General features: G+C 48.0%; 1 protein-coding gene across 7 annotated transcripts in view; it reads left to right on the top strand.

Moving 5' to 3' along the window:
• The window catches only part of LOC118513658 (transcriptional regulator ovo-like), a 54,032-nt gene that overhangs the window by 3,089 nt on the left and 38,022 nt on the right, over positions 1-12,921 (top strand). Inside the window, exons 1-2 of one of the 7 annotated variants that reach the window (XM_036059745.1) lie at positions 5,822-5,943; positions 7,253-9,048. The exons of 4 other annotated variants lie outside the window; for them this stretch is intronic. In XM_036059745.1, the coding sequence (XP_035915638.1) occupies positions 7,472-9,048 (1,577 nt within the window). In that variant the 5' untranslated portion in view covers positions 5,822-5,943; positions 7,253-7,471. Of the gene's footprint in view, positions 1-5,821; positions 6,051-7,252; positions 9,049-12,921 lie in introns of those variants that run through there. 2 more of the 7 variants (XM_036059746.1, XM_036059744.1) reach the window with 2 other exon arrangements.

Genomic DNA, 12,921 nt, shown 5'->3' with positions numbered 1-12,921 from the left:
CAAAAGAGTGATCCACCCGTACCCCTGCGGGTATGGGATCCATTATTTATCGTCGGGTTCGATACGGCTAAACATCAAACCACAAACCGCCCGTCTGGATTGGACTTCTTTTTATAGTACAACACCCGCAACACATCCGGTACAAAACACGGCGATCAGCAGCGGTCAGAGCAAGAGTTTCGGTACGTATCCCAGCTATCCTTCAGCCTGTGCGCAAAGAACAGATGGTGGACAGATGAGCGAAGAAAGGCAGCAGACTAGATAAAAGACACCCAACTCTAAAGGTCAGCCGAGCGCGTAAATCCGTTTTGTTTAGCGTCTTGCGGCGTATGAAAACAGGAAACCCGTGATGTCTTTCTGTCTGTCGTTACTTACAGCAATGGTGCGAGATCGAGATTCAAACATTCGGGCCATACGCTTATTAACAGTTTTATTTTAGGAAATCGCATTCTACCGGTCGCGTGCCGTATGGGGTTTCGCTGTTATGTGAGCTGAAGCCGTTCCACGCGGAACGGTGTCACTGATTTGCATAATTTCACCCAGTCCGAAAGCAGGGCGGCATCGAAAAATGTATGAACCCCCCATCGGGCTTGACACGTTCTTTATCAAATTTCAAAAGGCCCTTGGCGGTCCCGACTGTTATGCTTTACAAGGCGCCAAAGAATGGATCGGCGACTGGCTGCGGTGCGATGCGACGTGTGGCCTAAATATTAGTCGCTCTATTAAGGAATGGTTTGTACTAATTTTCTCTGTTTTAGCAGGGAGTATATAGTGGATGCCGGAAAGAGCCCCCTGGTAAGCCCAATAACCAAAGAAACCTAACGTGTAGGTGGTTCTTTTTTATCGTTTTAGCTGGTTGGCAAAATGCGACGCCCCTGTTGGACTTGTCGGGGAAGACGGCCAAGAAGAACTTGAAGAAATGACTGTCTGTTCTAGCATAATCTTTCGCTAACGTTATGCTAGAACCGGCTTCCCGGTGGCTCCACACCCTTTTGCCGGCGAAGGAAGGAAATATTATCGTAATAGAATTATGAGTATCATATTTTTAGAACATTAACCATCGCAAATGGAGCCGACGAGCCCGGACGGTGGTGGTACCTTTTGCCGCTTCACAGGGAAGTTAAATAACTTCTCACCACACACTCCTGCTGGCCGTGTGTGGGTGAACGGTGGTAATGAGATTTGCCTTTAGATGCGTCGATAGGCGAACGTTTGCGGCAAAAGGCGCGCCCTGTGCGTACCGTGGCCATGCTTTCGTGGACACTATGACAAATAGTACGCCCGCAGGGAAACGATTTATCGACAAGTAATTCAATTACGCTCCCCGGCTAACATCGATCTCGGCCCTTGTGGCTTTGCGTACGTTCTGTTACAGCGGAGCATTGGCATACCCGGTACGCCCAACGTTGGTTGGTTGGGTAAAAAAGGGAAATTGCGAACAAAATGGGAAGCAATGCTAAAAGCGATAATGTTTGCTATTGCTGCTGCTGTTGCTGGAGTGGCGGTCGAGGTGGTGTATCGTGAGACAATGCATTAATCAAAACCCAAGCTAAATGTGTTTGTGTGTGGTCAGTAGAAGGAAGTGAGAGTGGGTTAGACTGATGATGCCTATTAGTACTTCGATGGGATAAAATAAAATAGTAACGAACGTTGAAAAAGTTGCAGATGGATCAGGATAAGCGACGATTAATAATGGATTTGAGTTGATCTGTTATGGAGAGATGCTCATGCTCGTTTTGGCAACAAGACCGAGCCTTTAAGAATCTTCGTAGAATAAACGATCTCCGGCAGATTATTTGATTCCGAGGAGCGAACATCATTGATTGATTGATCCAACATGGCTTGATTTGGATCGTTGTATTTGGGATCGTTGTGCCATTCCTTATTAGATGTTGATGGTGCATCTCGTCTAAGTCTTCAAAATTCTCCCAACCTCTACCAAGTTATAGTATATTAATGATAAAAAAATTATTATTTGATATTCTGTTCCTTTTGCCATCTGGAATTTTACGGCTATGGACAAGATGTCGGAGTAGTTGTTCCATTCGTTTCAATAATTATTAACAGACGAACTGAATGTGTATCAAATAAGCTTGTCCATGAATAACATCTTAAAGCCCTTTGCTATCGCATGAGGATCTATAAGCCAATCCAGCATACGCTGAAGTCTATAGCTTGTTGTCTTAGTCTGGTCACTAAAGCTCTACGATAACTCAGAAAAATCATCTTCCAGTATTTTTTGCACCAATATTATTGATAATGTAATGCGCTCAAGGATGACTAATTGTTCATTTAACGACGAAGATTGAACTCATCAGAATATGAGCTCTGTCTAAGGCTTACGGAAATCTGATAGACGAGTTCGAAACTAATAATTTGGAGCGAAATTGATTAACTTATAGTGTCACGAGAATAGTATTGGACAACGCAGCTTTTGAAGTCTGTTTAGGTCGTTCAATATCTGGATAAAGTGGTGGAGTTGTCGTAGGCTCAGATTTGAGATACAGCGATTACGTTGAAGCGTCCTCCAGCAAGACTCGGATCTCAACGATCGTGGTTCCTGTGACATTATCATGACGTGCCCACAACCCACTAGATTCCTGATCGAATCCAATTCCAATTATATAAACATTGCCACAGTCATCTACATCACTGGAGATAATCTGGCCCGAGATAGCGAATCGGAATAGGTTTCCCTTTGGAGGTATTAATTTTGCATTAGAACTGTCAACGTGTTCGGAGATAGATTTCTCTTTCTCCAGCACCAACGCTTCTCAATAGTACGGGTGGCGCTATTTTTAGTCTTTAGGCACACACATTTCTTCCGCTTCATCCCGCCAACTTCTGACAGTCAATTTATTATCGCTGGAGACGTCGGCCACGGGAAAGATCCGGGAGTTTTTTTTTGTCTTCTACAAGCACGCCTGCCTTTCCAGTTCGCATAGATTGAAAGGAAACGCAACCCCCCTCAACTCCCCACGTGGCTCGATGCAATTTCCATGTGAACGATATGGCTGCAAACGCCGAGTGTCAGTCGATGGATAGATAAATTACGTTACCATCTCTTTCGATGTTTTGGATCCGGAGCGGAGGTCCTGCCACAGTGCCACACCCCCCACTGGGGGAGGAAAAGAAGTGCGTTTGCTCTCTGGTGTGTTATCAGCATGGGCAGCTCGAAGGAAAGGGAAAATTAGTTGCATTTAACTGCAGACACAGCGGGAAAACGTGTGCGCTGTGCAGATGGCAATAAATTAGATGCGTGAGCTAATCGTTGCATTACGCCTCTCCCCGGGTTTGTTGGTCGGGCGCATGTAAAATCGTAACTACATCTGTCCATTAGCTGATCGAGTTCGCAACGGGAGACCCGGCGTTGATAACCGCTTTTTTCCTCCATTTTCGCATGCACACAGAACACATTTGCCGAACCTAATCGAAGGAGATTATCCTCCCGCACGTATTGGTCAGAAGTATTTAAGGCGTCCGTTTTGTCCGCTGTCGCTGTAAATCGATCGCGGCCCGGGACATTCGATACTCTGGCGCACGTACGTAATGCGCATTACGGAAGGGTCGTTTGATTGGCGCAGGGTAACAGCACGTGTCCCGGTGTGCTACTGTATCCCGGATACGTCCCACTGGATGGGTGCGTTCGGTCGGAAGCGATCGGAAGCGGTCTAATCGGTCTGCTAAAACGATGCAATAAAGGCGCTGCTGTTCGGTAACAGGGATGCAAGCGGACAGCTGTGGATGGTATCCGCTTTACATGTAATCTTTATCGTTCTTTCGTGTGCGTATCCAGGCTTGAAGGAATCGAAGGCGGAGGGTGTTGTCAGTTTATTGGCCAGTAAATAGGATTACATCAGCTTGGTGTATCTATTCATGGATCAGACGACAGAAATTCGAACTTATTTGTAAGGCGCTTGATAACAGCACACCGCGTGTCTTGGAAACGTGATGCGAAAGATACCGTTCGATTAGATAGGGTGAGGAAACCCGGTGATATATTGCTCAATTTATTGCTTTTGGGTTGTAAATCATTACGAAGTGCAGCAGCAGCAGCAGCAGTCTTCATGGTGCAGCGATTCCTGTATGACCTTGTAGCTATTTATGGACCTTTTTGTATTTATTTACCCCTGTGGACGTTCTGGGGGCATTTATGATGGGAAATTACTTGTCCCGGTCTATTCGCTCTTCATGAAGGAAAAGCATTACCATAATTTATTTTATTTTTGGGTTTAACATACGTGGCTTTTCTTTTCAAGTGGATGCTATCCTTCAAGAAACCTTATGGGAGATTTCTTCCGCATTTTTCGTACTGTTTAAATATTTTTGTTTGAGAAACCAAAAAAAGTTTTGTTTATTATTTCTTGAGGAGCCATCGAAGAACGATTTCTCAAACTCAAGCGTAAGTGCACAAAGCTGACGATCCCTGTATTTTTTGTTTCTTTCTTCGACCCTCGAATGCATTGCTGCACTCTCGCCATACTAACGGCTGCATTAACGTTCTCCGCTGTGCATAGATCGCTGACGCTGATGATGATGGTAATGATGATGGCAGATGTTAGTGGTGGTGTAGCGCCACTTTAGAGCAGGGTTTCTCATAGCTTTGGTGAGGTTGGAATGCAACAACAAAAGGAATTATTATTATAAAGCCATGGAAGTCAAAAAAAGGTAGCCCAATTCCTCCTGAAGTTTTGGAGAAACAGAAGAATACGGTTTACAAATAGGGAAAACACAAAAAAATCGATTGCTTCTAGGAAGAACCAGATCTCCGCCAAGACTTTAATCGTCGGTTTATTTTGAAGGAACAGGCATATAGTTTTTTCTGGGATTTTTGCTAATTTAAAAGGCGTGTTACGATATTGTTATTGCCTGATTATAGCTAATTTGAGTCATTTGAATTGATTTGATGCTTGAAATTTTTCTATTTTTAAGCTTCAACCGTCGCGATTTTCTACTGTCCAAATGGTTTTGTTTTTTGCCGTTCAAAATTGCTGATATTTATTCAAATGTTTTTGGAAAAAGTTCAGTTTACAAATTGATTACATCGCTACGATTGAGTTGTTAATAGAAATTTACATCTGGCAAAAAACTTAGTTAAGGCTTTGTTGGCGCTTCTACACATAAAGACGTGATAATTGCCTCTTGTCGCAAATTGATCTCTTAGATAAGATATTATTTTAGCAATACGGCCAGGCCGTTCTTTATGAATAAAAAAAAAAAAAAAAGATATTATTTTAATTTGCAGTTCCGGTGGGATGGGGCGGTCCGGTGGCCGAGGCGATAACGGCGCCGGTCTTCACACGGCAGGACCGGGGTTCAAATCTCATCCAGACCGTCTCCCCGTACGCAGGGCTGACTACCTTGCTGCGGGTGAAATTAAGTCACAAAAAGCCAGAAATGGCAAGCCGAGACCTCTCGAGGTTGTAGTGCCACCGAAGAAGAAGAAGTTCTCATGACAATAAGGCAGCGTGGTGTCCTCGCACATATTGTTCTCCGTTAGTGGTCCCGAACATTTTTTGTAAAGTTCTGTAAGCAAACTTCTTGAGGAATCGATAGTTTTCGTCTTTTTATTTTATCTAAAATTTGATTTGATTGTTCTCGATAAGTTAAGTAGAGATAATTCTGGTAAGGTGTTTAAAATTTTGCCCCAACTTTTGGCTTCAACTTAAACTTTTCTCTTCGATTTTTATTCGTTTCCTTCACCTAAACGTAAACCTATGGAAAACCCCTGCACTACCGTTCAACTCTCGTACGCGCACGGGGCCCCTCGTTTCGTTGTGTTGGTGATCGTGCGCAGCAAAGCACACCCACCATCAAAAACACTGCTAGGGTTCGCGTTTGGTTGGTCGGGTGCGTTCGTCAATCCGCGGTTGGCTTTGTCCGTGTACGGTGGTTGGTCGTGTCGAGTTTCATGCAGGCATCGCGATAGAACCGTCCGAATAGGTCATCGAAAGGGCCAACAGTTGTGCTTTTTTTTTGTGGTGCAGTAGTTGTTTAGCAAAAAAAAAAAAACGGCGAAACAGCTCCAGTGGGGTTATGCAGTGCATGTGGTGGGTGATGTGGGTGAAGTGCATGTTGAAATTAGAGAAAAAAATCAAACCGGCGCACGACAAAATAATAGCTTGGGAGCTGGTGTAGGTCGCAGTGGTGCTGATAGGAAGTTTTTGTACGCTACCGGCAGAGCTGCGTAGTTCGAAAACGACGACTCCAGTTTGGCGCACGTACCTCGCCCAACCCGTACAATCTTCGCGTTGCCTTATATGGGGGGGCGCAGATACAGTGTTTAATTAGGGTAGTTGCGATTTGTGTCACCTTTATGCGCGCCGTCGTCCTACCACGATGACGATATCGTATGAGTTCTAGCAGACGTTTTTGGCAGTGTGTACGCCAAAACGTGCGTGCGAGGCAGGTGTTGTGTTGGTGTGCTGTGGTGCTCCTATCTGAGGTTTCCTAAAGTGTCCAAACCCTTCAAGGTTATGGGCAGGTGTCTTGCATTGTAGTGTGCAGTGCAGAGAAGTGAGCTTTTGTTGTATGCTTTCTCGCGGGATTTCTCGTCGCCATTCGTAGTCACCGTCTCTGCGTAGTTACGTCGCGCCGCACGTTGTAGTAGGGTTCTCCCTTACCTTTTTTCCAATTTTCTCTCACTTCGCTCCCTTCTGAGGTCCGGGAAAGTAGGCCGCAGTCGAGTTGCAGTTTATGTGGCTGCCTGCTACGTATGTGTGCACGGTGGTGTGTATGTATGTCAAGCACGCGGTGGAAGTGGCCCCGAAAAAACCGGCGGGACCCTGGCCGGTTCCTCGTGGCGAAGTTGAGATTGAAAGTGAGCTTTGATGAAGGCGAAGATCGCCGCCCCGTTTACCGCGTGATGTCCCTTTGTGAAGGTTCTAATCAAACAGGCCGTGTGCGGTGGTGTCACGTTGAGTTCCAGCCGAGGTGGTGATACTGATATCGGGCCGGAGTTCTAACCCGCTTAAACGTGCCCGCGTCTGGAATTGGTGCGTGGAATGCCTGACGGGCTTAGTCAGCGGAATATGTACACGCTAAGCGCGTCTACGTTAGGTCGAGGAATTGACAGTGAAGTGCCGTTGATTAACAGGTTGTCTATAGAGGGGAGGGGTTTGAGTGTGCGTGTCGTGTACTAGCGATACAACGAATACATCGCCAGAAGGGCATTGGGAATGGGAGATAATGCGTTGTTTATTGAGGTGTGATGAATGTTAACGAGCCATCTTTCGACTTCTCCCTTGTGCAGAGTGAATTAGTGAATAGTAGCAGTAACTGCATCATCATCGTCATAAGCCACGTAACCACCGTTCAGCTGTGCTAGCGGAGTGAATCATGTGATCGTGTGATTGATGATCGTTTTGCATATCGCGGAGTGTGTGTTGTTAGAATTAATTTCCTAATAGCGAAAACAAAAACCCAGCTTGAGAGAAGCTTGAGTGTCCAAAAAACAGACGAGGTCGCAGGCATGTTGGGGATAAGCAAGAAACCGGGTCCTCCGGTACCACCGCGACCCAGTGCGGCGGCCGTCGCTACGGCCCTTGCCAAACAGCGTGAGAACTCTCCCTCGCCGAACGGAGGGACGCGGGGATGCAATGGGAGTGGTGGGATGGTCGGTATGGCGACGCTTAAGCCACCCCATCCAGGCCGTACCGTAGTGTACAAGTCGCCGGATTTCGATCCACCGCAGGCAAGAAATCGCTCCAACCTGTCGACGTTTGGAGGATCGGTCCCGGAGCAGCTGCAAGGATCTCCGAATCCAAGCGCTAAGCGTAACGCGATCTATCACGACAGTCCCGGCCAGAGTCCGGTCGCTATGGAGAGAAAACTGCTTACGCCAACCTCTGGTGGGGTGATGTATCGATCCACCTGTAGCATAGTGGAGATCAACACTAGTCCGAGTACTTCGGGATCGAGCTCGGTATCAACCTCACCGGTAGCGACACTCCAGAAACAGTCCGCAGATCAAAAGTCGTCCAAACTGCAGAAAGACTCTCTAGGTGAGGTGGCCCCAGTAGCTCGAAGGCGTATGCGTAACGGTGACTCACACTCGAGCGAAGGATGTCCGGAGTCGTCCGAGGTGATCATCATCAACGGTGGTAAGCACGGGAGCAGCATCAGCCTGATGAGCGGTGCCCCATCCTTGGAGAGTGCCGCCGAGAATGGACGTGGGAAGGCTCTGAGCGAGTGTGACAGCGGTACGGAGCGTGGCGATAGTTCCGGATCTTGCGCATCCGCCGGAAGCACGCTGGAGCGGGAGAACAATGCGAAGAATCTGGTGGAAGGCAGTAGTGCTAAGAGTAGTCACTTTACGGAAATCATTATCGGCTCGAACCAGAGCAGCACGGTGGTAAGGAGCGGCAGTAAACCGAATATCGCTACCACCGCGAACAGTGTGATACGATCGAACTCGATCCGAGTGCCAATCAAGGCAGCTGGTGCAGGAACGGCTACACCACTGTACCATCGTCCCGAACCGGAAGGTGGTGAGCATGTGCAACCGTCGAGTGATCATCGGACGACGGGAGCGGGTGTCACTACCGGGGCAAGCGTTACGAAATCTCAATCAACCACAACGCTCGATCCGGCCACACTCGATTCGAAGCTAAGCGAGAAGAAGATCGCCTTTCACGAGCTACTAATATCGGAGCTGACTGCCATGCGCCAGAAGCAGCAGCAGAAGGATCAAGATCATCCAGATCGTCAGAAAGCGACACATGCAGTGCAGCAGGAAAGCAGTCTCAAAGGTGACGAACCAACAATGGCGGTCGATCTGGCGAAGATTAACCGCCGGCAGCGGATTCCTTCCGAGCGGCGTTCGTCCGGCAGCGAGACGGAAACGACCCCGAACGGAACCGCCACAAGACTGCCGAAGATTCGTACCGCCGACTGGATCGAGGTGGGCGATAACGGGAAGCAGGTGGTGCTGTCCAGCTGTCAAATCAGCCTGGAAGATTCGGGCATGGAGGACGAGGAGAAGCTGGACGATGCGTCGTCCGGGGTCGGCGATTCGTGGGACAGCGTAAAGGAAGATGCAGAAGAACGGTGAGTCAAGGTCCCTGGTGTTGTGGTGCGATAGTGATAAGCAGCGTGGCAGCGTGGAACGTGACCTAGCCCTAGGTAGGGTGGGTGAAGGGGGTGAAGGAGCCAACCGGGTGGCTTATCGGGTGTTTGTGTGGCCAAACAAAAATAGACGCTGGGAATTTTTGAAAGGATGTTTCGACGGTGATATACCTCGCCGTGGTCGGGTATCTGTTTGCTGTGGGTTATCGGGTCGTTTGTGACAGTGATAGGGGAGTTGTGATTTCGCGTTCTCGCTAGGTGGACGATAGAATACACAGGAAAAGGGGAACTTGATTAGCTGCTTGAGATAAGTTTTTATGGGCTGATGGGCTTCGCAATAAAAATATTAACGCAGCTTGCATTAATGTAGCAGATTGTTGGGAGTTGTTAACGCTCGTTGAGGAGTATTTATAGAGTTGCTACTTTAAGGCTTCTTTAAGGCACCTTCTACATATAGCTGATAGTGCTCAGTACTTTGGGCAAGCTCACTCAATATGACTCGTTTGTCATACATACTGACCTCTTTGAAGAATCGCTCTACAAGGGTCCAACACACCTCAGGAGCACCAACTCCAATGCCGCCCAAGATACGCCTCAACGAGCTAGCTATGCCTCGCGTTTGCAACATTTTATTGCATCACGAATGGCAAAGAATGGAAAGTTATCGCAACCAGTCGCGAATATCAGTTCTGATAGTTTGAGAGACACAACGATAACAAAAAAACTTGCTGCATGTCCAACCAGTTCGCCAGATCGTAAGTAGAGCATCGATTTTCCCTTTTCGATGGTGTATGACCCTTTACTTAAGAAAAAACAGCCCGTACAGCATGTGGTCTGTTGTCGTTGCCCACGTACCATGTTGGCAGCGGGACGCGCCGATCGCAAGAGCAGCGAACTCCTTTTTTGGGCTCATAAATTACAACCTTGCCCATGGTTGTGTGTGTGTGTGTTGCGGTCATTTGATCAGAACCAACAAGCGTGGACAAGCACTGGCGGGTGAATGTATTTATTTTATATATGCATCTGTCAATGTGCGCGATCCAGGGTGCTAGAATTGGCGGCGGGGAGAGACCAGGAGACCCGTCGGTCGGAAGGGCCTGCTAGATTACTTTGCTTGACCTCCGAAATGGAAGTTGGGCAAGAATGCAAGGGAAGTGAAATGCGTGTCGGATATGCACGGCAGTGAGCGAGATAGCGATAGCGAGAGACCCACACCGAGGACGGTTATTTCCGCCGCCATTAATTTTCCCCCACTGGGGGCGCATACATACTTTGGCTGGTCATGATTGTGCTGTTTTGTTTGGTGGTTGTTGATGGTTGGACGCTCGGTAGATTGTACCGACCAACAATGGGTCGGCGGCCTCCTCTGCTCTGCTCCCTGGCGGCTAATTGTGTGTGCGACTCTCGATCGATTGTGTGTTCGTGTACAATGGCGCGGTGGTACCTCGTGGCTGCGGGGATGATGACATTGAACCGCGATCGTTCGATTGCCAACAACCATGCAGAGGATTGCAAGGTCTTCTCCAAACCGGCTCTTGTGAATCGACCGGGGCAGATAGAACGTGACAAAGCGACAAATCCGTACACCCCGGATTCTAGCAGGCAACGTCACACTCCAACATGAGATCTCTCGCTCCGTACCGTACCAGCGATCGTGGCGCGTCTGACACGGTGTTACACGGGGAAGGCATACTGCACCGGAAATGGCACACGGTAATGATGCCGCCGGTGCAGTGATGTTCATCTTGTGCATTGTGCACCGTTCCGTTAGAAAGAACCCGGTCGCGGTAGGAAGATCTCCCGAAGTCCTCGTTTCGTTCGGGTAGGTAGTTTGGAAAAGAAAGTCTGCACAAGATGGTCACCGGTGATCACCAGCGTTGGAGCTGGCTGGGACCGTGTTCATTACAGTGTTACCACCACCAATCACCGGTACCCCGGATGTACGTACTGTCATTCAACCCAGTTCTCACCCAGCACGCTGAGCACCGTGGTACGACGGTTATGTGCACCGTGGTTGCATAATGCACATGCACGCCGCCATACCATGCGCTAAATGCAAATGTAACTGTGACGGTGCCATTTGTTGAGTGCGCGCACACTTGTTCAAATAGGGCTCCCCCCGGTTCTGTTGTGTGTGCGCCACGAGATCTTGCTGGTCGCTAACGAGCGCATGTTTTACCCGCGCGCACACCCTTGAGCGTGGAATTCGGAATGTGGACATTCGGAGGTTGGACGTTGCTCAGCAGGAATGTTAATCAAATTGAGCAAAATTTTCCGTTCGGGTATTGATCGTATCTTAGTTATCGTCCGAGCTTGCAAATTCTTCCTAAATTGCCCGAAATGAGGCACCGAGTTCTACGTCTTCTTCGGTGTGGCATTCCCAAGCTGAGCTGGATAGTCCATCCCAAGTCACAAAAAATGAGCCATCAGTGGGCCAAAAAACCTTGGAAGACCTATGAGGGTATTCTTCAAATTTTCTGCCTCTCCACAGTCTCCAAATTCCTTCCAGGTGTTGTTTAGGTGTGTTCTGCTGTAACGTTGGGTGATTTATGGATAATCGCCATCATCATCATCAGCAGCAGCCATCTGGCGAGATGTTTTCTTTCTACCGCGGAATAGACGATGTTGTAATAGATTTCTTCTTCGAAACCTGGTCGTCAGGCATTAACATTCCGCAAAACTCGCGCCGTTTATCGCATTGATCCAATTTCCAATGCCGAGAAGACGAATGACTCTAACAGCACGATGTCGAAATGGTCGTCCCGGACGTCACATCCGGTACCCTTGTCCGCTGCAAGCCGTCAAACCTCCGGGACGGGACGGTGTTCTGGAGATGGTCAATTTTCTGGTGGTGTTAATTTACGCAAAAAAAAAGGCGGGCAGGAAATGAAACACGTTCACGCACGCTGTGACTGCGAGACACCGTACATCGTTGACCTAGATTCGAGGGAGAAAGAGATAGGGAGAGAGAGACAGCGAGAAGAAAAAGATATTCGAACACCGGTTTGTTTTGGGGCGGGCGATCTACTCCAGATCGAACTCGTTCAAACATATTCGTCCGGATGTCCGGCTCGTTTCAGGAGTTCTTAAACTTTGTATCCTTTCGGGTCCGGTTTGTTTTTTTTTTTTTCTGTGGCTCATTAGCTTTGGAAGAATAACGGCGTAAACAACTGAATGTGTCGTGCAGAAATTCCGGATCCGAGATCTTGAAATGGACGGTCCCACCGCAACTCCATTAGAAAAGTTGATCAAGATCACATCTCGCACCCGGGCGTTGCAGATTAGCGATCAGACATTAAGACCACCGTGCGCTGTGTGCACCGGTTTTGGGGTGAACCGTTACTGTGACTTGCGAATGGCAGGCACCTTACCAGCAACCGGAAGAGGTATGGAAATTTGATCATCTTCCACGGACCGAACCGGTTAATCTTTTCTTAAGGCAGATAAGAATCCAGGGTGAAAGAGCTGGGGAAATTGGAGAGTTCTCACGTATTGGAATTAGGTTAGAATTGTTGGGGAAGAGTTCCTTCCAATCGAGGTCCAAGAATGCTCTAATCGATTAAATTTTTCCATACATATTCGCATCACCTATATCCTGCCCTTAATTAGATCATCGCCTCCAATAATCGCTTTCGAAACGAATTCTCCGAGGACTGTGTATCGACTATCGTTTGCATAATAGTCTCCCAGTCTTCTCACGGCAGAGTCAACACCGTCTTGACTGCACTTGACTGCTACTGCTGTGTGCTTATGACCATCCCCGGGTCTGTTTGCTAATCGTTTGCATAACGCAACTACTGCTGCTGCTTCTTAAAATGAAGTCTAATTTAGCGGACTTGAAGCGTTCCTGCGCTT

Source organism: Anopheles stephensi, chromosome 3, assembly GCF_013141755.1.
Source record: "Anopheles stephensi strain Indian chromosome 3, UCI_ANSTEP_V1.0, whole genome shotgun sequence".
In the NCBI taxonomy this organism is placed as follows: Eukaryota; Metazoa; Arthropoda; class Insecta; order Diptera; family Culicidae; genus Anopheles; species Anopheles stephensi.
The sequence above is the reverse complement of the archived record's forward strand: the minus strand, read 5'-3'. Positions and strand labels throughout refer to the sequence as shown.